The following is a 23,475-nucleotide window of genomic DNA, read 5'->3' on the forward strand; positions in this document are numbered from 1 at the left end:
CGCCGCCCGCCTGCGTCCCCACGGCGCGCGCGTGCGCGCCGGCCCAGCCCATTTGGGCCCGCCTCTCGCCCTCTGACCCCTCGGGCCCCGCCCCCGGACCCACGAGGTCTGTTAGCTGCCGGAAGTGGCGGCGCGGGTCTGGGCGGTCCGGGAGCATGGCTTGCGCGCGGGGCGCGGGGCGCGCGGTGGCGGCGGCGACAGTGGCGCAGCCCGGGAAGCGGCCGCCGGAGCCGGAGCCGGAGCTGGAGGAGGTGACCGCGGGCTGCTCGAGCGGGACAGCGTGGCGCGGCTGGGCCGCACATGGCGGCTCCGGGACGGCCAGCGCCGGGGAGCAGGGCCCAGGAGTGCGAGGAGGCGGTTTGCCAGCTCTCTGCTGGCGGTGGCCTCGTGGGGGCGTCCTGGGCAGGGGGCTCCCGTAGTGTGGTTGGAGAAGTGTGGGCCGGAGCGAACTAGCAAGAGGGGCTGGCATCGTGCTCGTGGCCTCCCTAGCCCTTTGAATTGTGGTTCCTGCATTAAAGAGGTTTGAGCCTGTTAGTACGTTACCGATATGTCGGGTACGTTGTAAAAGGGCACGAGAATAGGAAGGCAGTGCCTGCTGTATTGGCCACATCCCTTTTTAACTGCACTCAAAGCCATTCCTGCTATGCAGCAGAACCCCAGGTGGGTTTTGGATGTCATCAGCCTTCCAAAGCTTGTCCACCACGCCTGCCTAAGGGAGCACTCCACGTTACTGGGTTGTCAGGCAGCCCCTTTCCCCTGACCAGTCCTGCTGCTCTCCTGCCAGCAGGCATTCTGGGCACCAGGCTCGCCTGCTTCCACCACTCAGCTCTGTACCCTCAGCAGCCGTTTGTGTTTGTGCCATTTTTTTTTTTTTTTTTGCTGTGGTAATTGTGTAGCTTACTAAGCGTTGAAGATAGTGTGTATCAGAGTTACTTCTGTGGAAGTTCAGTTGAATGCTGCCAAATAATTGGTGAGTGCAGGTTTTCCTGTTAGCTGAGAGAATTAGTAGCTATTAAAAAGCAGAAATCTAGGGTTCTCCATTCGAGTAAGTGCTTGCTGAAAGTCTGTAAGTTCTTGTTTCCCCTCTCTAAGTGCATGGGTCTTGTGAACTTAGGGATTAGGTGGTGTCTGGTCAGCAGACCTCTGCTCAGAGGAAGCTCTGGTCCTATCCCATGGGGTGGTGAACCAGAACACTTGCCTTTAAGTAAAGTTTGCATGATTTTTATGTCTCTTCAACCAGTCTTTACAATTTACTGATAAAATTGTCAGTCCCAATCTGGTTGGATAGAGTCCTCTTCTGGCGGGAAAAGCGCCTCAGGTTGTGGTCCTCTCCCTGTCCCAGACCCCACCCCGGTGCCCTGGTAGCTCTGGAGATGTGAATGCCAGAGCTACAGGGAGTGGCTTTCGGGCGTGGAGGGTGGAGGGGCTGGTACGGGTGATGTGATGGGAATTGAGCTCCTTGGAAAGTCCTTCTCTTGTGAGACTCTTAACTGAATGTCTCCTCCAAGGGCAAGAGGCCTGCTGGCGGTGGAGGTGGGTGGTGAGGGAGGCCTGGGTTGGGTGGATGGTTTTGATGGAGCTGGAGGCTTGTGGCCTGAGGGCCATGGCCGTGGAGGCTGGCCGCACAGGCTGTGGGTCAGCGCTTGGTGCCCGGTGGGTGGGCTTGGGGTCATCAGTGCCATGCCTCTTGCAGCCTTCTCTCCTCGACGCTCCGGCTCCCAGCCGCAGGCTTGGCAGTGATCCTGGCCTCAGCGACAGCGACAGCGAGGAGAGTGTGTTCTCAGGCCTGGAAGATTCCGGCAGCGACAGCACTGAGGATGCCACTGCCTCAGAGGAAGAGGGGGAGGGGACCAGCGAGCAGCGCGGCAGGATGGACAGGAGTCCTGGGCAGCAGGTGGGTGAGCCAGGAGTCTCCCGAGGGCTCCCTGCACCCCAGATGACCATGGCCAAGATAGCGCCTGCCGGGCATCGGGCTCTCTGAGGGCCCCTGGCACTGATCTCTCCTGCTCTGTGACCCCAGGGCCCCCTCCCTCCTCCCTTGGGCACAGCGAGGGCGGGGCAGAACGCCACTTGGAGCCGAGGAGTCCTGAGCTATAGAGCACAGTCCTGTGCTCTGTTCACAGTAACCCACGAACCCTGACATTACTTCTCCTGGGTCTGAGGCTGCCTGCTAGACTTAGCTGTCAGCTGGCTTCCTCGGGGCGAAGCCTGAGGTGGGATTTCTGTGCAGTGACTTAAGGTAGGCCTCTCCTCCGCCTCCTTGACAAAGAGTGACATCTTCAAGCGGCACCATTTGGGAGACGAGGTGTTCCTGTCCGCTCCCTTAACTCTCCTGGTGACTGTAGTTCATGGCTGGACAGTTTTGCCTCTGTGACAGCCCTGTCGTGCTCCGCGTTAGCCTGTTCCTTGCATCCTGAAGCCAATGAAGGGCTGCTCGCCTATGAAACCTTCCCACCACAAGGGCTGTTCGCTGGCTCAGGGCCCTCTCGAGGGTCCGCTGACTACCTTCCCCTGTCACAGCCCATGGCCGCCCTGTGTCACGAGGCCCTGCCGTGGGTCCTCGCGCAGCCTCCGAAGGGAGTGTCCCCACCCCACAGCTTCAGGAGGCATGTGGTGATGACGCTCCGGCAGCCACCAGCCCCTCCACCGAGCGGCCCAGCTCTGGGATGGCAGCCTCGAGCTCCTGTGATGCTGGCCACAGCCATGGCCCTGGTACAGTTTATTTATTTATTTTTTTTCCTGGTACAGTTTAGACGAAATGTGGACTTAGGTGACTTGCCCCCCACCACCACCCCCACCTCTCCGCCAGTTCTTAGCAGGGCTGCCTGAGCGGCCCCGCTTTAGCGGGGCTCCTGGCTGGCGTTTCACCAGCTCCACTCATTGCGCCCTCCTCAACCCTTGGCAGGACACATCGCCTGCAACTTGTCTCGAGGCTTTTGCTGGCTCCTGCTAAGGATTGGGGGCAGCCCCTGCGGTGTTCAGGGGCATGCTGGGGAGATGTCAAAGACCTGGGTGCAGGCCGGCAAGGGGCCCCAGCTTGGGGTGTGCCTCTCCAGGCCTCTCTCTGCCTGGAGTGGGAAGTGCCTGGTCCAGACGCCTACCTGGGGACAAAGGTAGCCAGTGGCCAACACAGGAGGGAGCCTGTTCTCTCTCTTCCGCTAAGAGTTCCATGGTGGAAGGGTCACTCTTCCGGGGAGCCCTGTCCCCTGATTCTGTGGGTTCCAGGTGTGCGGGCCATGGGCCGTGCGAAGCAGGAAGCCTCTCCAGCCTCACTCTCGCCTTTGGCGCATCCTCCACTGGCTTGCCTCTCCCCGCACCTCACCTCCGCTGGCCCCGCTCCCCTCCTGCACCCCGCCCCACCCTCCCATCTCCACCTTGGGCCTGGCCCCTCCCGGGCACCTGGCCTCGCCCCGCACCCCCAGCAGTGCTCGGGGGCACTTTGGGCAGCTTCTCTGTCAGGAGAGATGTCTGGCTCTTGTCATGGAGTGTATCAGGTACTTTTTGCCATTCTTTCCCATCATGCTTCTTTAGATCTCTTTTTTCCTACTTGTTGTGTTTGGTCTGGTCCTTTCTATAACACTTGTGTGGGTTTTCTCCTATTTTGTTTTCATACTCTTTCATACAAAAGTTCCCATTTCTATTAGTTCAGTCTGCTTACCACATTCAAGAATGTAACAAAAGACTCACTAAAGGTGCCCAATGTGGAATTACCGTTTTCTAGGTAACTTACATTGAGTTCTGCCCAAACTGTCTGTGCCTGGAGCTTAGGAGCTTACTGCAAACCCTTGGGCAGGAGGCGCTTTTCTAGAAGCAGTGGGCAGGGTGCTAGGCGGGTCTGGTGTCTGGGGAGGGAGCAGGCCGTGTCTCACAGGTTGCTTAGTGAGGCCACCTGAGGCAGGGCACTCTGGGCCTGTCCCAGAGAACCCCGGTGCGACCCAGAGGCTGGAGCGGGGGCCCCCGTGGGGGAGCTGTGCCCTGCCTGGCTCAGCATTGGACTCTGTTGTCTCTGGTGATGAGAGTTCAGGCGGAGAGTGGTGGTGTCAGTCTGGGGTGACATGAGTGGGTTTGAGGGTTCCCACGGCACCTCTCAGTTGGTCAGAAGCATGTCAACTTCTGTGCTCCCCAGAGCTCTGGTAGCTCTTTCCTCAGAGGCTTAACACATCCCATTTAGGGGTCCAGGTGGGGTAACCTGTGTGGGGCTCTCACGTGCAGCACAGCAGCTCTTCACAGCAGTCCTGGTAAGAACCTGGTGCAGAGGGCAGCAAGAGGGGAGGGCAGAGCAGCCCGCCTAAGACCCCCGCTGTGGGCTGCTCCCCCGGGGCTGGCCCCCCAGATCAGCGTGGGAGCACACAGACGCTGCCTCTCCTCAGGAAGAAACTCAAACCTTTGTAGCCGAAGTTAAAAACTGCCTCAGCCATGCGAGGCTGCAGCCCTTCCCGGGAGAGGCCTATCGTGGTCGCCTGGCCCCCTTGGCTCAGGCAGTTGCCTTCAAAACCTCACTTCCCTCTGGTCTCGCCCGTGGGCCCCCAGCCATCCGCGTGGGCCCATTAGGGCACCCCCACACAACGTGGCCTTGAGCCCGTCTGGGGGTGGGTGTGGGTGGCTTGTGTGCCGAGTGGCTCTGGGCAGACCCCACCATCTGGTGCCTGCGTCTGAGGATGTGGGGGCCGGGGCTGGACCGTGTGAGGAAGAGGAGGAAGAGGACTCTGGCACCACCCCCCCCCCCCCCGCCCCGGTCTCCAGGCTTTGGAGGGCTGCGGGTGCTCAGTCGGCCTGGTCCCCGCTCCGCCGGGTCCCACGTTGCGGCTGCCCCCTGGTGGCGGCCGGCGACACTGCCGGTGCCTCTGGAGAGGCTGTCCCGTGCCCTGAGCAGGGCCCTCGCCGCCGGCGGCTCTGGCAGGAGCCCGGAGCCCCACGGCTGGGTGTCCCCCCAGCCAAGCCCCCGCCGGTGTCTGGCTCCGGATGGCACTGGGGCTGCCACGCCTGTGGTTGCTGCCAGGGCCCGGGACCACGGCCTGTGGTGCAGGTGGTGCAGGGCCCCTGGGGCCTGAGCGGCCGGCGGCCAGAGCAGGGTGGCCCATGCGGGTCCTGGCTGCCACGGGCTGGCCTCAGGGTCTCGAGGAGACTGACAGCAGCTCCCTGCAGGGTCCTCCCGGCCTGGGCCCTGGGCAGGTGTGTCCGCTGGATGCTCCGGACAGGGTGGGCGGGGAGCTTGGGCCGGGCTGGCCCCTGTGCCCCCTCCCCACAGGCCGCCCACCTGGTAGGGCTGACCCACTTTCAGTGGGCAGGGCTCCCACAGCGCACAGCCTGGGGAGTAAGGGTGGGAGAGACGTGGAAACCGAATCTCGCCTTTTCCTGGCCTGGAAAAAAACTTACTGTCCCAGCCTCCTCACACGGAGGGAAAAGCTGGCGGGCGGGAGGAAGAGCTGCCGGGCGGCTTCTGGCTTCTGCCTGGGCAGGGGAGCGGGGCTCCTGCTCCTGACGCTTTACTGCCCCCCCGGGGCGGGGGAAGATACGGGCTGTTTTCCCCATCAGTCCCAGTTCTGGTACACCGATTCCCACCCCACCAGGGGAGGATCTGTTTCCAGGTTGGGGTGTCAATGCCCAGTGGCACCCACTCACTGGCCTGGTGGGCGGGGTCAGCCCAGGGCCAGTCCTCCCAGTGCTCCGAGGGTGTGGGTGCCTCTCCAGGCCCTCAGCCAGCTGGGCTAAATGTGCTGTCCTCAGGCTGAGGGTCTGGCCCTAGGATGGGCCGGGGTGGCCCTTGTGCTAGTGGCTGATATCGAGAGCCTGGCTTCCCCTAGATGGACTGGCCTTTATCTGTTGCTGCCAAGAGGCCACCCCTGCTTTGTCCTCTGACCCTGGGCTGGCTCTGGGCTCAGCTGGGCCTTTGAGCCAGGAGCCTTGCAGCTGTTTTTTACCTTAAGGAGTGCGGGGGTGGCTCACCTGGTGTCAGGCCCTCTCTGGGGTCTTCCCCCTGAGCTTGGATATCTTGATGGCCCTTGACAGAGGTTCACCCTGGGTGGAACCCTCCTCCCCAAGAGACCCACTTAGATTGGGGGTGTCCACACTCTTTTCCTGGCAGTGGGACCAGGTCAAAGCTGCTTAGAGATTGTGGTGCGGGACCTCAGCCCCAGTGTGGGCAGGAGGGGCAGGGTGCCCTGGCCCACAGTCTGCCCCAGGTCCTGAAGTAACCTCTCCCACTCTCTTCCCTTCCCAGGCCAGGACCCCGTGCTCGCGGATGGAGGTGGCAAGCATGCCAGGCGAGGACGAGTATGCGGAGGACAGCTCCGATGAGGAGGTAGGCTCATTGGAGGCTGCCCGCTTGCAGGGTGGGCTGTGTGGCCACTGCAAGGCCTGAGTGGGCGTCCTGGCGTGGCCCCAGGCCTGTCTGGAAGAGCAGTTTCAGGGTCGGGGACACATGACTGCAGGAGTGTGTGTCATCACGGGCAGGGCGGCTGGGTGCGGCGCGGCCACCCTGTGCCCATGTCCTGGCCCTGGACTGTGGGGGTGCCTCTGGCAGGCAGAGGGCACCGCATCTTCTGTGGGGGCTGTGCTTCCACTCTGGGTGGACGTGGACAGGCCTCCCCCGGCAGCCAGCCTGTGCTGTTGCCCGAGTTGGGGTGGGGGTGGGGGTAGGGGCAAGCCCAGCCGGCGTCTGCACTGGACCCCAGGGACAGGAGGCGGGCGCCCTGTGCTCTGTCCCCTCCTCCCCGGTGTCTCAGAGGCCCGACTGCCATGGCCCTGGGTGAATCTGGTCCTCCCGGTTTACGTCTCACAGGGAAAGCCTGCTGACAGGCTGGGGTGCCCCATCTGGCCAGAGGTGGCTGTGACTCCGCTGCCCAGGGCTGCCCATGGGCTCTTGGGGGGTCTGAGGCTCAGGGGCTCCCTGCTGGACGTGATGGGTGCTCCCCTGCCCACCCCCTCACTGGTGTGTCCCTGCCGCCTGGGGGCAGGGCCTAAGGCCCCTCTGCCCACTGCCCTGGTGTCAGCCCCCCGGATGTGAGCCTCCTCGGGCTGGGGGGCCTGCAGAGACCGCGGTCTCCACCCCTAGCAGCTCTTCCTGCTGCCTGTCAGGGGCTGTCCCCGGCTGGGAGACACGCGCCCCCTCCCCTGCACGGCTTCTACCCCCATCCTCCGCTCTTTTGGCAGCGGCTGCAGGAGCCTTGGCCGCCCGCCCGATTCAGTCTCTGTGCGTTCAGAGAACAGAGACAAAACAAAATAAATTGGTTTCCTGGCCGGAGCAGCGGGCGCACTCAGTGAAGGGGGGCCGTGCAGCGCAGCTCCCGGCCTGTCTCCCCCTCCCAGGGGCTCTGGCTGTCGGCAGCCACATCCTGTCGGCTACTTTTTTATATTCGGTATTTTGAGAAATCGATGATGATTGTAAATGGAGTGCAGAGGACGGGGGAGGGGCTTCGGCCCGCCCGCGGGGAGGTGCTCCTCCTGGCCTGCCCCATTCTGGAGCCGCCGCGGGGGCTGGGGGGGCCCGCTTCCTCCGGCGATGACTATCCCATATGTGGGCCTGAGTGACAGCAGGAGCCGGCTTCTGCCAGTGCAGCCGGCCGCGGCCCAGGGGGCGGCAGGGCTTGGCTCTCGGGGCCAGGCCCGCCTGGCTGAGGCTCTCCTCCCTGAGAAGTGCCCCCCACCCCGTCACGGCATCTCTGCAGGGTGGGCTTCAGGAAGGGGCTTGGGAGGCTGGGGTGCGAGAGCACAGGAGGGGCTCAGGGACCCCCACCCCGGGCTTTGGTTGGCACCTGTAAGGGCCCGCAGCCCCAGAACATTGGTCGTGGGGTGTTGGGCAGCCCCTTCTCCGCAGCATCCTTGGAGGTGGTTCATGGTGCCAGGACCCCACTCCAGCCCTGGCCGGCCTCCAGCAGTGGGCAAGGGCGTCCGGACAAGGTGTGTTTCTGGGGAAGAACCTGAGGGGTGGCAGTGCCCAGCCTCCTCTTCCCTGGGCCTTGTCTGAACTTAAGGCCTGGGCTGGGGGACCCTGGGGCTTCTAGGTGCTCTGGCTGCTGGCCTCTGCTGGGCCCAGCTTTGGGGTCCCCTGCCCTGGGCGCTGGCCGGTGAGTGAGGGTTCCCCTTCTCAGAGGGACACCCGCGCCCTGCGTCCTAGCTCGGCCTCGACGGTGCCATCCTCCCGGTTCTCACCCTGGGCAGCGCCTGGCCTGCGGCCCCTGGCCGAGCCACCAGCCTGGCGGGGGTCCCTGCGGCCGCGAGTGGGGGAGCCCCTCCCCCATCCGCGCGCGCCCCTCCCCCACAGACGTGATCTCATCCGGCCGCGGGGGGCGGGGGCGGGGGCGGGGGCCCTCGCAGGCGGTCGGGCTCCAGGCTGGGGGAAGGCTCCAGCCTGGGAGAAGCCGGAGAAACTGAGGCCGGGGGGTGGTGGGCCGAGAGCGCGGGCGGCGGGCGGCCCCCTCCGCTCTCCCGCAGGCGCCGCTGACGGCCTCCCGCTACCGAGCGGCAGCAGCCTCGCTGGGCCCGCCCCGGCGCGGCGCTCGGCGCGCTCGCTGCTGGCGGCGCGGCGGCGGCTCGGGTTTCGAGCTGTTGTGCAGAGCGTGCCTCTCGGCTCGGCTGGGCCTCGTGGGCTGCCGGCCTCCCTGGCCGCCCCCACACCCGCGACTAGGCTCCGGCCGCCCCTGCCGTCTCCCCACCGCCTCGCCAGAGAGGGGCCTGGGGCCCGGGGCCTCGCAGGTGGCCTTAAGGGCTGGGTGTGGTGGCCGTGACCTCGGGGTGCCCCGGGTCCCTCTGCCAAGTGCCACCTCTGAGCCAGGCCCGCCGTGATCCGGTGTGCGGGGTGCCCTCCTTCTTCCAGGACCAGCCACCCGGGTCCAGTGGTCCTGGTCAGGAGACAGGGCTCCCCTGGGGGGGCGGGGCGGGGCAGGTGAGGGTGGGGCGCCTTCAGAGCCCACCCTTCTCTGGTCTGGGTACGCAGGCTATAGAGGCCTGGCCTGCCATGTGCCCACCGGGAGCCAGTTTTCTGGGTGGCAGGAGCCCAAGCTGGGGGTCTTTGCAGGGACAGAAGGGGGTGGGGTTGCCCTCAGACTGGAGGCGTGGCCCCAGGAGCTGGGGGCTGGCAGCCAGGTGTATGGGGGGCAAGTCCTGTCTGAAAAGTGGTTGACGGCTTGGCTGCAGAGTGGGGACCAGGCAGGGCTGGCGCTGGAGGCTCTGGGCGAGTCCCCGCAGTGGGATCTTGGAGGTGGCCGCAGTATCATGGAGCTCAGAATGGGTGTTTGGCACTCTGTGGGGGCCATACCCGTTTCCAGGGACCTGAGGCGTTTCTGGGAGCCACCGCCACCGCCACACGTGGGGACGCCCACGCTCCCTGGACAACGGAGGGGGTGGGGGTGTCTTGGGTATCTGAGGACCCGGGAGCAGGGGGCCTCCCTTGGTGGGGGGCCCTTGGTGGAGGCAGACTTGCTTCTTTGCCCTTCAACAGCCCTGAGGCACTGATAGGGACCGAGGAGTGGGTCAGGGGCCAAGGAGTGGGTCGGAGGGTCCCAGGGCCCACACGTGTCCAGAGGTTCAGCAGCGGGCCTGGGTGACAGCGCTTCTCTGAGGATCATGCACGGCAGGGGCAGTTTGACAGGGGAGGTTTGGGAGGGGAGCTTCAAGTCCGAGTTCCCGGCACCCCCACCCCCACGGTACAGCGGGTGGGCTCCACTCAGCCAAGCCCCGCAAGGCCCCTCTGCTGGCTTTGGCCTTTGGGACCAGAGGAGGCCCAGAGGGACCTGGCCTTCTGCCTCGGGGCTGTCGCCCAGGGCTCCTCGTGTGGGTACCTTGTGGAGGTCCAGCTGCAGCAGGTGGCCTGGGGCACGCGGCTGGGCCACCCCCCACCACAGAGGGCGCTTTGCGGGAGGAGGGGGAGTGGAGGGAACACTGCCGGCATTGTAATCGGAGCGGGGCAAGGGGAAGAGCGCGCCAGAGTGAGGGCGGCTGACCCCGAGCTCCCAGGGGACAGGTGGGAGAGGCGAACGAGGAGAGAGTGAAGGATTCCAGAGGTGGGCCGGCTTCCTCTCCCTCAGACAGACACGGGAGGGAGGCGGGCAGCGGGCCAGCGCCGTACCTGCAGTTCCAATCTGCGGTCCTGACAGCTGCAGCCACTTTGGGGAGGGGGAGGGGGAGGGGGCTCTTCGAGAGCGGAAAAATCCCAGCCGACACATCAGCGGTGGCCGCGGTGTCCGGAGCTGCCGGGGGCGGGGCGCCTCACGGATGCGCTTCCGTGTCCCCCTCCCCGCTCCCCGGAGAGTGCGGCCGAGAGTGCGGGCCGGGGCGTCTGGGCCCTGGAGGGGTCGGCGGGCGCGGCCCCTGTGGGGTCACATGTGCTTCCTGGCAGCCGCAGGTGCTGTGCAGGGTGGGGGCGGGCCAGCCCAGGGCGGGCAGCCTGGTGATGGGTCACGTGGTGCCGCCAGCAGCTCGTTCCCGGGCTGGGGACAGGGAGCTGACAGCCCGGCCCTGACGGCCATCGGAGCGTTTCCAGGCCTGCTTGGCCTCAGGAGCGGCTGCTGGCCCAGGGTGTGAGCCGTGCCCACTTTTCACTTTGCCGCACAGGGCACGCGTGGGGCGCTGGGTCCTGGGCAGGGAGTGGGGCTCTGGTGCACGGGGGGCCCGGCTGCTGCAGTGGACGGCCGAGTGGACTCGCGCCCGCTGGGGCTCGGCCGGCCCACCACCCCCAGTCTGGTTTGAATTTCTGGAGCAGTGGAGGGTGATGGTGTGCTTCTCCCCGCCCCCGCCCCTCCTCTCCCGCTGGCTGGCGGGCCAGGCCCTCGGCCTCTGCTGCTACCGGTGCAGCTCAGGGAGCGACCGGGCCCACTGCCCAGGCCTGAGGCCAGCCAAGCTGCAGCCGCTGTCGAGTCCCAGGCCCGGCAGCTGAGGGCCTGGCTGCACGTCCTGTGCCAGGACCTGCTCCCCGCAGGGACTGTCCCAGCGGCCTGTCCTCTCCTACTGACTTGGCACCCCCGAGACACCCTCCAGCCTCACTCTGCCTGTCCTTGTGCTCTGTGGGGAGTCCCTCACGCTCACCCCCACTTTTGTGCGGGGCATGCTTCCCACCTCTCCCCCATCTGCCCAGCACCAGCCTGGCTGTGAGGTGGGCACCTGTCTGACTACGCCTGACTACCTGTCTGTCGTCTCTGGAGGATCTATGAGGGGGTCTGGGCCCTCACCCGGCCCACGTATGCGTGGGCAAGGTGGGTGGTTTAGCACAGGTAGGCCCCAGGCTGTCCCCACAGGACTGCTGGTGCCCAGTGGAGCAGGGGCGGCAAGCTTGGAGGCCCTCGGGAACGCCCTTCCCAGGTCGGTTCTCCAAGTGTCTTCAGTGCCCAGGAGCAGAAGAGGTACCTTTCTCAGCCCTTAGCGGGACCCCCAGGTTCTGCCTGAGAGTCCTGGCTCTCTAGGCAGGTGGGGGTGGGGGGCTTCTGCAGTGACCGAGCGTGCCCTCTCCCCCTCCTGCTGGCCAGCTGTAGGCTCCTGCAGGATTAAGGAGAGGAAATTTGGGGTTGGGTTTCTCTCTGAGTGGAACCTGCCGTTGTGACTTTTTATTCTGTTACATTTCTATCAGATTGGACACAGCACCCCCCCAACCCTTAATGGCTCTGGCTTTGAGAATTTCCTCCAAAATTACACCACTGCTTCCTGCTTCTTGGTTCCCTGGAGCCCGTCTGTTAAGAGGAGGGGGCAGCTCTGGGCCTGCCCTGTTGGGGTGCCCACGTGGGCCTCGGCACCTGGCCTCTCCTGGGGCCCCGGGTCGGCCCCTGGCACTCTCAGCCCGGCTGCCGGAAGTCAGGCTGCTGGTTAGCGTGGGGGGGGTGCCGCAAGGCGCTGCCCCCAGCTTGCTTCTCTGCTGTGCCTGTGAGCTTACGCCACTAAGCTGTAATTGTCACCTGCAAGATTTTAATGGTCAGCCAGCTGTGCGCAGCTCCGAGAGGCCTGAACTGCCCTCCTCATGGGCAGGTGGGGCCTTCAGGTTAGCTGGGTGGGTGCAGGGGCGGGCGGCCAGGGTCCTCCACTGTAAGCAGGACTTCTGGGGCCAGGGCGGCCTAGGGTGGGCACCTGCCACCTGGTTCACACCCTCAGGCCTGCACAGACTGGGAGCTCCTTCTGCCAGACAGTGCCCCGCCTCCCACTTCTGGGGCTCTGCGAGCAGGGCCTGAGGTGCCAAGGCCCAGGAGACCAGCACGTTGCACGCTGTACGCACTGCCCTTGCCTTCAGGGCGCCTGGACCCCTGGTGGCCCTTGGAGCGGGGGTGGGGCGGGAGTGCTCCCTGGCTTCGGCCTGTCCCGCTCTGTCCCTTGCCAAGTGCGGGGGGGGGGCTGTCGTCTTTCCTCGCCCTCTCCCCTCGCTGGTCTGCAGACCCTGTGCTGCAGTTCCCTGGCAGCGGGGGCTGACCCTGAGCCCTGGAAAGTGGGGGCTTTCCCCAGGAACCAGGTGCCTTGGCCTAGGGTGCCCGGGACACGAACAGACCACAGCCCTGAGGGCCAGAGTGTGGGCTCGGCTCTGCTTACGACGGGTTCTGGGCTGCTCCAGAGGACATCGTGCATCTGCGTTTGGAAGATACTGTTTTGTTTTTAATTATACAAAATTTCCAGACTTTATATTATCATATCAAAGACACAGAATGCTAGCACATAATGGCCAGAGGAGAACCAGGTAGCGAGCCAGCACGGAAAGTTCCAGTGGGGCCGGGCAAGTGCTGCGGTGGCCGCGCGTCCCACCGCCTGTCTGTCCATCAGCCCCACTTGCAGCTGGGGCCAGGTGGGCCTGGGGGTGCCCTCAGCGAGGCCTGTGCCTGAGTCAGGTCTGGGGCTCTCCGTGGATGGCCCGGCGTCGCCTCTAACTCCGGATCGCCGTCTTTCTGTCCCGGTCCTTGCTCTGCGGAGGGGAGGGCAGTGTCAGGGCCCAAGCGGAGGCCAGCACCAGCCTGTGCCTCTGGACTTCCCCATGGGGTGCGCTGAAAGCACCCCCCTTCCACGCTCACCCCGGCTTCCCCGAGCAGTTTGGGGAGGAGAGTGCGCTGCTGCACAGCCGAAATTGTAAAATTAAATCTCCCAGATGTTCAGGCCCCAGGAGCTCACGCGTGCTGTCTGGAGAGGAAATGGGGATTGGGGAGAGCCGCGCCGTATTTTCTCCCTGCTCACCCTGCTCTTCCGGTGCCACCACGCGCAGCAGGCGCCGTAAATCAGAGCCGGCCAGCGTCTCCCGCAGCGGGGCCCTCTCCCCCAGCCACACTGGCGTCAGAGTGGGCAGCCGGGTCCAGGGAGGGCAGGCAGGTGCCCGGTAAGCCTTAGGCCACGTAGAGCAAGCGGACCCCAGCAGGATTTCCTCACTGCCCCCAAGTGCCCTTTCCCTGATGGCAGGGTAGGTGGCCAGAGTTGCTTGATCAACCCTGGTCTGGTCCCCTAGCTTCTTCCCCGTTGGTGTGGGTCCTGCCTGGGTCTCTTCCCTCTCTGTCCCCACAGGAGCCTGTGTCCTGGGGACCTGCCAGCTCTAGCTGGGCCCTCCTCATCTTCTCTCTCCCTGGACCTGGGGCTGCGGGTGTCACAGGCGCTGCTGGGGGTTCTGCCTGCTTCTGGCCCCGCCCTCTCTGCCCAGCAGGTGTGGGCTGCAGGGGTGGTTTGGAGGTGGGGGACGCCCCATCCTCCTAGCCTCCCTTTCCGTGGACACCCCGCGGCAACACTCACCAACTTTCTCTGGTTGCTGAGGCAGAAGGTGCAGATCTGTTTGGGCTGGGCGTTCTCGCCGTCACGGGCAGGGGGTGGGGGCGGCGGGGGCGGGGGGCTGCCGGCACGCGATGCGTGGAAGAAGGCGGGCCCCGAGTGGCAGGGCTGCCCGTCGCCGCAGGCCTCGCCCACCAGCAGCACGTTGCCCAGGTGTGAGATATAGCTGGAGGCCAGGCGCAGGGTCTCGATCTTGGAGAGCTTGCGGTCAGCGGGCTCGGTGGGGATGAGCGTGCGTAGCGCGGTGAAAGCCGTGTTCACGCTGTTGGTGCGGTCCCGCTCCCGCGCGTTCGCCGTGTGCCGCTGCCGGGGCTCGCGGCCCGGCCGCCCTCCGGGCCCCAGGCCACTGCCCCCCACCCGCCGGCCCCCGGCCCGTCTTCGGGCGCCCTGGAGGCCGCAGCGCGCCGCGTGCACACGGCAGGGTTTCTCGTCTGAACCCGAGCTCTCGCTGCCTCGGTCCTCGTCCTCCGACAGCGGGCTCACTTCAGGGTACAGGTAGCGGCCGGGCGGCGCCGAACGCAGCATTGCGAAGGACATGGGGCCGGCGGCCGCCGTCAGCTCCGTCGCGCGCCGCACATGCCGCCGCCACTGCCGCCCGGGCCAGGGGCACTCGGGTCTCGGGGCTCCCGCGGTGGCGGCTGCGGCGCAGCGCGCACGTGTGCGTCCCGGGCTGGAGCGGGGCCGCGGGCCGGGCCTTTATAGCCACGGCGGCCCCTCCCCCGCGCCGGCCCGCCCTCCTCCCCGCCTCCCAGCCCCTGGAGGCCGCTTGGAGCAGGGGCCCTCCGTCCCTCTGCCTTCTCGCGCCGTGGTGAAGGGGCCTGGAGCATCCTGCTGTCTTTGCGGGGAGGGGAGAGTGGGCGCCCCTCCGGGGGGTGCGAAGCGCTGCTGCCTCCCCTCCTCCCTCTTAGCAGGGGACAGGAGGGAGGGTCAAGAAGGATCCGTGACCCCGGCCTTCTCACTTGGCATGACCGCCTTAACCCAGATGCCCTGGCCCCAGCGCCTGGCCACACCCTGTCTGTCTCTCCCTCTCATGTACACTTGGGCCTTCTGTGCCCAAAAGAGGGCACGGAGGCTCTCTGAGCAGCTGGAGTCCAGCCCCTGGCCCCCTCAGCTGGCCCCCTCAGCTGCCCCCCTCAGGTTGTCGTGGGGCTCACCTGACAGCACAGCCTGTCTTTCCTGCACCTGCCCCTCCTGGCACCACCCTCCAGGTCTGGCTCCTGCCTGCACTCCTGCCTGGAGAACCCCCCCACCCACACCCTGTTCCTTGCTAAATGCCCCATGGGTCTTTCCTGGGCCGCCCACATCTGTCCAGTCCAGGGATGGCTGTGTGGACTCGGGGAGCACAGGAGAAGGACGGGCATTCCCAGCAGTGGGCAGGGACCTGGGCACATATGGAGGAAGGCAAGCAGGGAGGACTCAGGTCAGCAGGCTGGGGGCTGGGCAGGTGCAGAGGGGCCGTGCCCAGAGGGTCCTGTCCCTGTCCGGGTTCCCAGGTTGCCTGCTGTGCAGTCTCATCTGGGCCCCTCCCCCTGTGGCTACTGTTGCAGGAAGCGGCCGCCTGGGCAGCAGTCTCCGTGCTGGGTGGAGGGAGGGTGGCGGCTGGCAGGGGCCTCGACCAGGAATGTGTGTCCAGGAATGTGACTGCTCTGCCCACTGAGGGTGGGGTGGGGGCAGGGCTGGGAGGCTGGGGGAGCCCCTTAAAGTGTGCCAGGCTCAGTGCAGCGGACTTTGTCTCTTCTTGGAGTGGACTTCTTGGTGGGGTCTTCCCTGAGTCCCTGCCCATGGCTACCCAGTTTTGCCTAAGGCCCCAGCCAGGGGAGGGAGCCCACGGGCGATGAGGTCACCCTTGCCTGTGGCTGCCCAGAGCCCTGGCCAAGGAATCCAGGGGGGAGGCTCTGGGGTTGGCACCACTTCAGTGGAAAATGTGAAGGTACAACTCTGGCGCCTCTGAGGGTCTGGGTGGGGGGGCGGATAGTGCTGGCCGTCCTGCCACGTCACACCCTGGGGAGAAGCTCAAGTCAGGGTGCCTGGGTGCTGCTCCTGCAGCCTGGAGGCCAGCCCCTTTGCTCTGCCTTTCCCCTTCCTGGCCTGTGTCTTTCTCTGAGGGGCTTCGAGGGAGGGGTGGGCACGGTGGGTATCTGCTGCTGACTCGCAGGCCTCCTGCCCCAGGACATCCGGAACACGGTGGGCAATGTGCCCTTGGAGTGGTACGATGACTTTCCCCATGTGGGCTATGACCTGGACGGCCGGCGCATTTATAAGCCCCTGCGCACCCGCGACGAGCTGGACCAGTTTCTGGACAAGATGGACGACCCTGACTACTGGTGGGTGGGCGTGGGGCGGAGCCTGCGGGCTGGGTGGGGTGGGGCCAGGGCCAGGGCTCTGACTGGGTCCCCCCAGGCGCACGGTGCGGGACCGGATGACGGGACACAGCGTACGGCTGACGGGCGAGCAGGTGGCCCTGGTGCAGCGGCTGCAGAGGGGCCAGTTCGGGGACGTGAGCTTCAATCCCTACGAGGTAGGCGGCAGCTGCTGGCCCTGGGGTTGGGGGCACCTGCAGGGCCCAGGCCCACCCTCCTCTGCTCGCCCCCCAGCCAGCTGTGGACTTCTTCAGTGGGGACCTCATGATCCACCCAGTGACCAACCGGCCTGCAGACAAGCGCAGCTTCATCCCTTCCCTGGTGGAAAAGGAGAAGGTGGGTGTAGGCCATCCTGGGGGTGCACCTGCCCACCCCACCCCTGCCCCGGCCCCCCTCACCCTGCCGTCTCTGCAGGTCTCCCGCATGGTTCATGCCATCAAGATGGGCTGGATCCAGCCTCGCCGGCCTCGGGACCACAGTCCCAGTTTCTATGACCTGTGGGCCCAGGAGGACCCCAACGCGGTGCTGGGTCGCCATAAGATGCACGTGCCTGCTCCCAAGCTGGCCTTGCCTGGCCACTCGGAGTCCTACAACCCGCCTCCCGAGTACCTGCCCAGCGAGGAGGAGGTGGGCCTGGTGCATGGTGGGGTCTGGGCTAACCCCTTGCCCGGCCCCGGCTCCGGCTCCTGGCTCACTCCTGCCTCCACAGTGCCTGGCTTGGGAGCAGCAGGAGCCTGAGGAGAGGAAGCTCAGCTTCTTGCCGCGCCGGTTCCTGAGCCTGCGGGCTGTGCCTGCTTACGGCCGCTTCATCCAGGAGCGCTTTGAGCGCTGCCTGGACCTCTACCTGTGCCCACGGCAGCGCAAGATGAGGGTACGCCGGGGTGCCCAGGCAGGGGCGTGGAGTGGGGGTGGGTGCAGCTGACCCTGTATCCTCTTCTCAGGTGAACGTGGACCCTGAAGACCTCATCCCCAAGCTGCCCCGGCCACGGGACCTGCAGCCTTTCCCCACGTGCCAGGCCCTGGTGAGGAGACAGGGCAGGTGGCAGGGAGCAAAAGCTTCCGAGTGTCTGGTCTTTACCACCCTGCCCTTTCTCTGCAGGTCTACAGGGGCCACAACAGCCTTGTCCGCTGCCTCAGCGTCTCCCCAGATGGCCAGTGGCTGGCATCAGGTGGGCACGCAGTGGGGCAGCTCCGCAGCTGGGCAGGGTGGGCTGGCCTGGAGGGCCAGGTACTGAGGGCCTGTCTGCGTGTCCAGGTTCAGATGATGGCTCGGTGCGACTCTGGGAGGTGGCCACTGCCCGCTGCATGAGGACTGTGCCCGTGGGTGGTGTGGTGAAGAGTGTCGCCTGGAACCCTCACCCCACCGTCTGCCTGGTGGCTGTTGCAGTGTGCGTGAGGCCCGGGGTGCCCAGGGTCGGGGTCGGGGGACAGACCCATGCCTGAGGACCTCCATGTGGCTCTGACTGCAGGGAGGACACGGTGCTGCTGCTGAACCCGGCCCTGGGGGACCGGCTGGTGGTGGGCAGCACGGACCAGCTGCTGAGCGCCTTCACCCCACCCCTGGACCCCGCCTCACAGCCCGCGCACTGGCTGGAAGCCTCCCAGGAGGAGCGCCAGGACGGCCTGCGGCTGCGCATCCACCACGGGAAGGTGGGCGGAGGGCAGGGCGTGGGGCGGAGGGCGGGGCGGAGGGCGGGGCCCCGGGGAGGGGCCGCATCTCACCCAGCCTCACCTCCCTGCAGCCAGTAACGCAGGTGACTTGGCACGGGCGCGGGGACTACCTGGCTGCGGTGCTGGCCACTCCAGGGCACACCCAGGTGCTGATCCACCAGCTGAGCCGGCGCCGCAGCCAGAGCCCCTTCCGCCGCAGCCATGGCCAGGTGCAGCGTGTAGCCTTCCACCCCACGCGGCCCTTCCTGCTCGTGGCTTCCCAGCGCTGCGTCCGCCTTTACCACCTGCTGCGCCAGGAGCTCACCAAAAAGCTGATGCCCAACTGCAAGTGGGTGTCTAGCCTGGCAGTGCACCCGGCAGGTAAGGGGGTGTCCTGGTGGGAGGGTGGCACTTGGAGGGCCACCAAGTCCCCACCACCGAATTTGCCCCCAGGTGACAACATCATCTGCGGCAGCTATGACAGCAAGCTCGTGTGGTTTGACATGGACCTCTCCACCAAGCCATACAGAGTGCTAAGGTGAGATGCTGGTGGGCAACCGGTCACTTCCTTCCCCGACCCCTGCCTCACTGAACCTGGTTCCCCCCACCCCAGGCATCACAAGAAGGCCCTCCGGGCCGTGGCCTTCCACCCCCGGTACCCGCTCTTCGCATCTGGCTCTGACGACGGCAGTGTCATCGTCTGCCACGGGATGGTGTACAAGTGAGTGTCAACGGCCCCGCCTGCCCGCGCCCCTTGGGGACGGTTCCACCCACGTCCTGAGTCTCTCCTTCCCCCACAGTGACCTGCTGCAGAACCCACTGCTGGTGCCCGTGAAGGTGCTCAAGGGGCACGCCCTGACCAGAGACCTGGGGGTGCTTGACGTGGCCTTCCACCCCACCCAGCCTTGGGTCTTCTCCTCCGGGGCTGATGGCACTCTCCGCCTCTTCACTTAGACACCCTGCTTCTGGGGCGGGGCAGGTGGGGGTGGGCAGCACATGTGCCCTGGACTCTCAATACAGGAATTTGCTGGGTAGTCTTGAGTCAGCTTCCTAACGGGGGAGGGGGCTGCTGGCCTGCCCACAAGCCAGGTCACATTACCACATCACCTGCTGATCAGCAAATGGCTTTATTGGGAAGATGGGGGTTGGTGACTTGACCACCCTTGTGTTCCAGCCCTCCCTTGCTGTGTGGGCCCAAGGCCTCCCCTGTGGCCCTGTGGGCAGGGGACTCCTTAGGGCCTTGTCTTGGACCCTCCAGCCAGCCAGGCTGGTATTGGGTGTTGGGGTAGCCTCAGGCGAACTTCACCAAGCGGCCCAGAGTCTTCACAGCCTTCAAGCGCACCTTAAGGGCTGGGTCCTTGAGCAGCAGCTGGAGTGCTGGGGGACAAGGAGCCGCTGCTGGGGGCTCCGCCACGGCCCTTGGAGAACTGACTGAGCCCAAGATCCCGCCCACACCCCGCTAACAGCTGCGACTGAGGCTGCCCCCACCCCTTCCGGGCGCACAGAGCCTGGGGGCCAGGACCCTGAGGCTGACACCCCACCCTGTGCGTGGGGCCGCCCGCCCACCGCCCTCCTAAGACAGGCCTCTGCCGGGAGGGCTCAGGAGCCAACGGAAAGATAGTTTTTCCTTTTTTAGTGTTTTTTAAGCTCTTTTGGAACAGTTAAGAAGTTTCCGTGAATTACTAGAGACGATGAGGTCACCAGTGACAGGGAAAAAATCCTTGAAATCCAGGAAAATCACTTAGTCCCCCCTGGTGCCCACAGGGTCAGTGCAGCCCAGCATGTTGGGGGGGCGGGGGCCCTCTGGGCTCCTGGCTGTGTGGGGCGGGGTTGGCAGGACTGGGGCTCACCCGTGAGGAGCTGCTCCAGGTCCACCTGTGGCCGCTGCTCAGCCTCCATGTGCAGCACCAAGAACCCTGTGAGGGTGGGGCCGCAGTCAGGGGCCAGTGAGGGGGCTTGGGGGCCAGGGGTAGGACCGAGGTCAGGGGCCAGGTCGGTGTGGGGGCTGCCTGGGGCGGCCTCACCTGTGAGCATGGGGGCAGCAGCACGGACATCCTCCCAGCTGCTCTTATAGTAGAACAGACTGGTGCTCAGCAAGCGGCCCAGCAGGTCGGGGAAGTGGCGCATCTGCAGAGAGGCGGTCAGGCAGGCCCGGTCCCCCCGCCCAGCCCGGCCCTGCCTAGCCCCGCCCCTCACCAGGTGCTTGCAGGTGGTGTTGAGGAACTCTCCAAAGTGCAGGTCATGGCCTTCCTGCAGGTGCCTCTGGAAGACAGCTGCCAGCTCCTCACACTCCAGGTTGGGGCCGCACATGCGCAAGGCGAACCTGCAGGCCTGCAGGGCACACGCTGAGCCCCAAGTCCCTGAGCTGGCCGGGCCTACCCATCCCCCGCTCGCTCACCGTGACCACGGGTGCGTGGGGGTCACGCAGGTGCAGCAGAAGGGGCACCAGGCCGCCCACAACCTGCTCCAGGAACACGTCCTTGCAGTCCCCACGGCAGGCCTTGTTGAGGTGCCCGAAGAGGCCAATGGACACTGAGCGTAACTCCATCCTTTCCTGGGCAACAGCAGGTGTCACATGGCCCTCCCAGCCCAGCTTCCCGGGCAACCGCAGGGCAGTGAAGGGGGAGCAAGAGGCAGAGTGGGCCAGGCTGTAATGGCCAGGGGCGGCTGGGGGGGGGGCCTACGCTGTCGAAGAAGGGCCGAATGCGGACAGCAATGTGCAGCAGCACTGCATGTAGGTCCCAGGCGTCCACCAGGTCCATCAGCCTTGCCAGGCCCACCATGGCCTCCAGCGCCACCAGGCTGTGTGGGTCGTCCCCGTCGTCCAGCCCACCGATCATGGCTGTCAGGAGTTGGGGGCTGTGGGTCTGTACCTGGGGAGGCCACACATTCCTGTGTGCCCAGGCCATGCCATGCCCAGCTGCCCACCCTCCGAGCACCACCTCCGATCCTGTGGCTGCTGGGTCTGCCCGGGTCTCCTCACCAGCTGTGGCTCTGCTGTCCCTCCCTCGCCCAGGAGCAGGGCCCCAGAGGGCTACCGGACGGTCACCTTATCTGGGGAGCCCAAGGTGATGTTGGCCAGGCCGTGGAGCACCAGCCTCCGCACGCGGGCGCTCGTGTCCTTCTGCCGTGCCATCAGGTTGTACAGCAGTGACTCCAGGAGCATCAGGTCGTTCACCACATTGCTGCTGAGCAGCTGGGGGCAGAGGCGTGCTGACCACCACACCCGCCCAAGTGCACCGGGCAGCACCGGCCCCTGGTCACTGAGGGGACATGGCTGAGGCCAGCAGGCCAAGGGGGGCTCTTGGCCTTTCCTCAACCTCCCCTGACTCCTGACCCCAACCCCTCCCTGGCCCCCACTGCCTTGGTCTGGGGTGGGTTTTCAATGTGGCTCCCCTGCCCTACCCAGGCCTGCCTATGGGGGGTACTTCATACTGCCCCCCTCCCTCCTCCATTCATGGTGCAAAGCAAGTGCTCGTACCTCAGCCAGGAAGGCTGTGGAGGTGACCCTCTGGACCTCATACATGCTACTCTGTGTGGTGAAGAGCAGCTTCATCACCAGGGGCAGCCGGGGGCCTGCGAACTTTGCCATGGCACTGGGAAGGAGGCACGCGGGCAAGAGCTGGGGCCTTAGGCTGCCCAGAGCACACCAGTCCCGGGGGCCTGGGGAGCGTGCCTGCCTCCCACCCTGTACCGTCTGGCCCGCTAGCCCTGCCCCCCAGCTGCCCTGCACATCCTCCGTTCAGACACGACCCCCCCAAAGAGGCCTTCCCCCTGTGCCCGGTCCGCTGCACCTACAGAACCTGCTGCCCTCACGGACTCCCCGCTGCCCCACGTGCTGCCCGCTCACCTGGCCAGCCGGGTGACACCTTCCTCGTGCCCAGCCGAGGTCCTGAGCAACTGCCAGCCCCCGTCCAGCTCCATGCACTGGACCACATCCTCATTGCCACCGCGGACAAGCACGGCCTGCAGCGCGTCCACCGCAGAGCTGCGGAGATACGGGCACGGGCTCGGCTGGCGCAGGCAGGGCCCAGCTCTGCCCCTCGCACGCATGTGCACACACACCCGCCTATGCTCTTAGAAGACATGCCCAGGGACCCCCAGCCTGCTCCCTGCTACCAGTGTCCCTTCCCCTGGGCAGCACTGTGGGCCCTCTGCTCTTGCAAGAGCTGAAGGGGCCCCAGCCTGTCCCCAGACCCCCCGACTGAGAGACATGGAGAAGGCGCGGGCACAGCCAGTGGCACCAGGCCCTGCTGCAAGCCAGCAGGGCCTCACCCATGTGGCAGCTGCGCTCCTACAGGGCTGGGGCCAGAGCCGTGGCCAACTGCAGGTGGGGGCCCTGCAGGGTCTCAAGTTGGGGCCCCAGTTAGTGTGGCTGAGGACTGAGGCTGCACTCAGAGTGGGCTGGCTTGGAACCTGCTGACCCCAAGCATTCCCCAGGGAAGGCGCAGCTCAGGGTCAGCTGGTGCCCGGCCCCCCGCCCCCAACCGCTGGGAAGCTACTTCCAGCAGCCGACAGTCATGGCCTGGGGGTGCCAGGCCAGGCCCACTCACCTGCAAGGCTCGAGGCTCCGTGAGGCCAGGCCCGAGCTGGCGCTCCTCCTCTCCTTGGCCTGCAGCTGCCTGGGCGGCTGGACACCCACGGTGCAGCTGACCCGCAGCAGCAGTGCCACAAACAGCTGGGGGTAGAGCTCCAGCACTGCTGGCCCGGACGCCGGGGCAGATGCGACCTCGTGCAGTGCACAGGTGGCCTGTGGACGGGCCACCTCAGCCTCTGCCCCTACCCTCAGGGTAGGCTCAGAGAATGCTGGACCCTGCACCCGGGACAAAAACCAGCCTACAGCTCCTCTTTCTTTGCAGGCACCCGGCATTCCTTGAGCTCTTGGGCCCTGGGAGGGGTAGCTGTGGGGGTGAGATGAGGAGCCCAGCCCTGTCCAGCTTGGCCCACGGGGCAGAAGGCAGGCCCGGGGCAACGTGGCCACCTTGAGGACCAGCTCCCAGCATCTGCTCTTGGCTCCTCAGCAGGAGAAGGAAATTCTTGCAGCTGTTTCACTGTGGAAATGCTGCCAAGCTGGGTTTATTTTTTTCCCCGTAGGATGAAATAGAGTGGGCTCCCTTGGGGGCCTACACCTGCGGGGACTTTACGAGCCTGGGCTCACAGCTCGCCGGCTCCAGGGTTCCCATCAGCTGCCAGGTGCCAGCAAGGCGCAACCCAGGCTCCCCATGGGGCCCTCTGGCAGCGGCCACGTGGCCCCTCATCGCCTTCTGGGCCCACGGGGGAGGGCAGAGGGGGCGGTGCGTGCCGGCCCAGCCCCCACTCACTGCGAGGGGCAGCAGGGTGGCCACGCGGTCCGGCGTGCTGCTCAGCAGGAAGGCCTGGCTCTCCTCAAACAGGACGTCCTTGCTTATCTTCTCCAGGAGCAGCCCCAGGACCTGTGCAGCGAGGCCGGGCTCCAAGGCCAGTGCTCGCCACAGGGTGCAGGTGTGGCTGGAGGGGCAGGAGAACAACTCCTCTGAGGCCTCTGCCGGCCCCAGCTCCACAGCCCCGGCATGCCCACCGGCCTCGGCTCCAGCCAGGCCACAAACAGCACCCTGACTCCAGGCCCTGAGTGACCCCTTCCTCCAACCCAGGATCCTAACCAGGCAGCTTGATGGTGAGCAGAGACCCAGTCGTGGGGAGGTGTCCCCTGGAGCTGCCAGAAGCAGACACTGGGCTCCCTAGAGGAGTCACTGTCACCCCAGCCCCAAGC

The 23,475-nt window shown here is 65.9% G+C and overlaps 3 protein-coding genes across 28 annotated transcripts in view; 1 reads left to right on the forward strand and 2 right to left on the reverse strand.

Annotated features, from left to right (window-relative positions):
- The first annotated feature begins 120 nt into the window (after positions 1-120).
- On the forward strand, positions 121-18,760 carry BOP1 (BOP1 ribosomal biogenesis factor). 2 transcript variants are annotated; one of them, XM_002692583.6, is made up of 16 exons: positions 121-251; positions 1,694-1,894; positions 6,221-6,301; positions 15,886-16,040; positions 16,117-16,234; positions 16,311-16,412; positions 16,491-16,703; positions 16,786-16,947; positions 17,018-17,098; positions 17,176-17,245; positions 17,332-17,464; positions 17,546-17,726; positions 17,819-18,107; positions 18,180-18,264; positions 18,340-18,447; positions 18,527-18,760. In XM_002692583.6, exons 1-16 carry the CDS (start codon positions 156-158, stop codon positions 18,678-18,680), a joined length of 2,229 nt encoding a protein of 742 aa, XP_002692629.2. In that variant the 5' UTR covers positions 121-155; the 3' UTR covers positions 18,681-18,760. The 2 variants fall into 2 exon arrangements, with proteins under 2 accessions (XP_002692629.2, XP_024857706.1); XM_025001938.1 differs by lacking the exons at positions 121-251; positions 1,694-1,894 and adding an exon at positions 2,509-2,712.
- Positions 8,562-14,388, reverse strand: SCX (scleraxis bHLH transcription factor). Of its 2 annotated transcripts, none has more exons than XM_059874342.1 (2): positions 12,978-13,396; positions 8,562-12,871 (listed from the first exon to the last, which is right to left on the reverse strand). In XM_059874342.1, exon 2 carries the CDS (start codon positions 10,161-10,163, stop codon positions 8,937-8,939), a length of 1,227 nt encoding a protein of 408 aa, XP_059730325.1. In that variant the 5' UTR covers positions 10,164-12,871; positions 12,978-13,396; the 3' UTR covers positions 8,562-8,936. The 2 variants fall into 2 exon arrangements, with proteins under 2 accessions (XP_059730325.1, NP_001422157.1); NM_001435228.1 differs by lacking the exon at positions 12,978-13,396 and adding an exon at positions 13,681-14,388 and having other exon boundaries at positions 12,546-12,871.
- Positions 18,761-18,835: 75 nt separating the features above from the next.
- The window catches only part of MROH1 (maestro heat like repeat family member 1), a 56,343-nt gene continuing 51,703 nt past the window's right edge, over positions 18,836-23,475 (reverse strand). For 14 of the 24 annotated variants that reach the window (XM_059893219.1, XM_025001544.2, XM_025001535.2 and 11 more), the window contains 11 exons: positions 23,048-23,213; positions 22,280-22,476; positions 21,577-21,714; positions 21,208-21,322; positions 20,776-21,003; positions 20,411-20,599; positions 20,125-20,280; positions 19,923-20,057; positions 19,751-19,853; positions 19,577-19,642; positions 18,838-19,103 (listed from right to left, as the gene is read on the reverse strand). In XM_059893219.1, the coding sequence (XP_059749202.1) occupies positions 19,018-19,103; positions 19,577-19,642; positions 19,751-19,853; positions 19,923-20,057; positions 20,125-20,280; positions 20,411-20,599; positions 20,776-21,003; positions 21,208-21,322; positions 21,577-21,714; positions 22,280-22,476; positions 23,048-23,213 (1,579 nt within the window). In that variant the 3' untranslated portion in view covers positions 18,838-19,017. 24 annotated transcript variants of the gene reach the window in all.

The sequence above is a fragment of the Bos taurus genome, chromosome 14, assembly GCF_002263795.3.
Source record: "Bos taurus isolate L1 Dominette 01449 registration number 42190680 breed Hereford chromosome 14, ARS-UCD2.0, whole genome shotgun sequence".
Lineage (NCBI taxonomy): Eukaryota > Metazoa > Chordata > Mammalia > Artiodactyla > Bovidae > Bos > Bos taurus.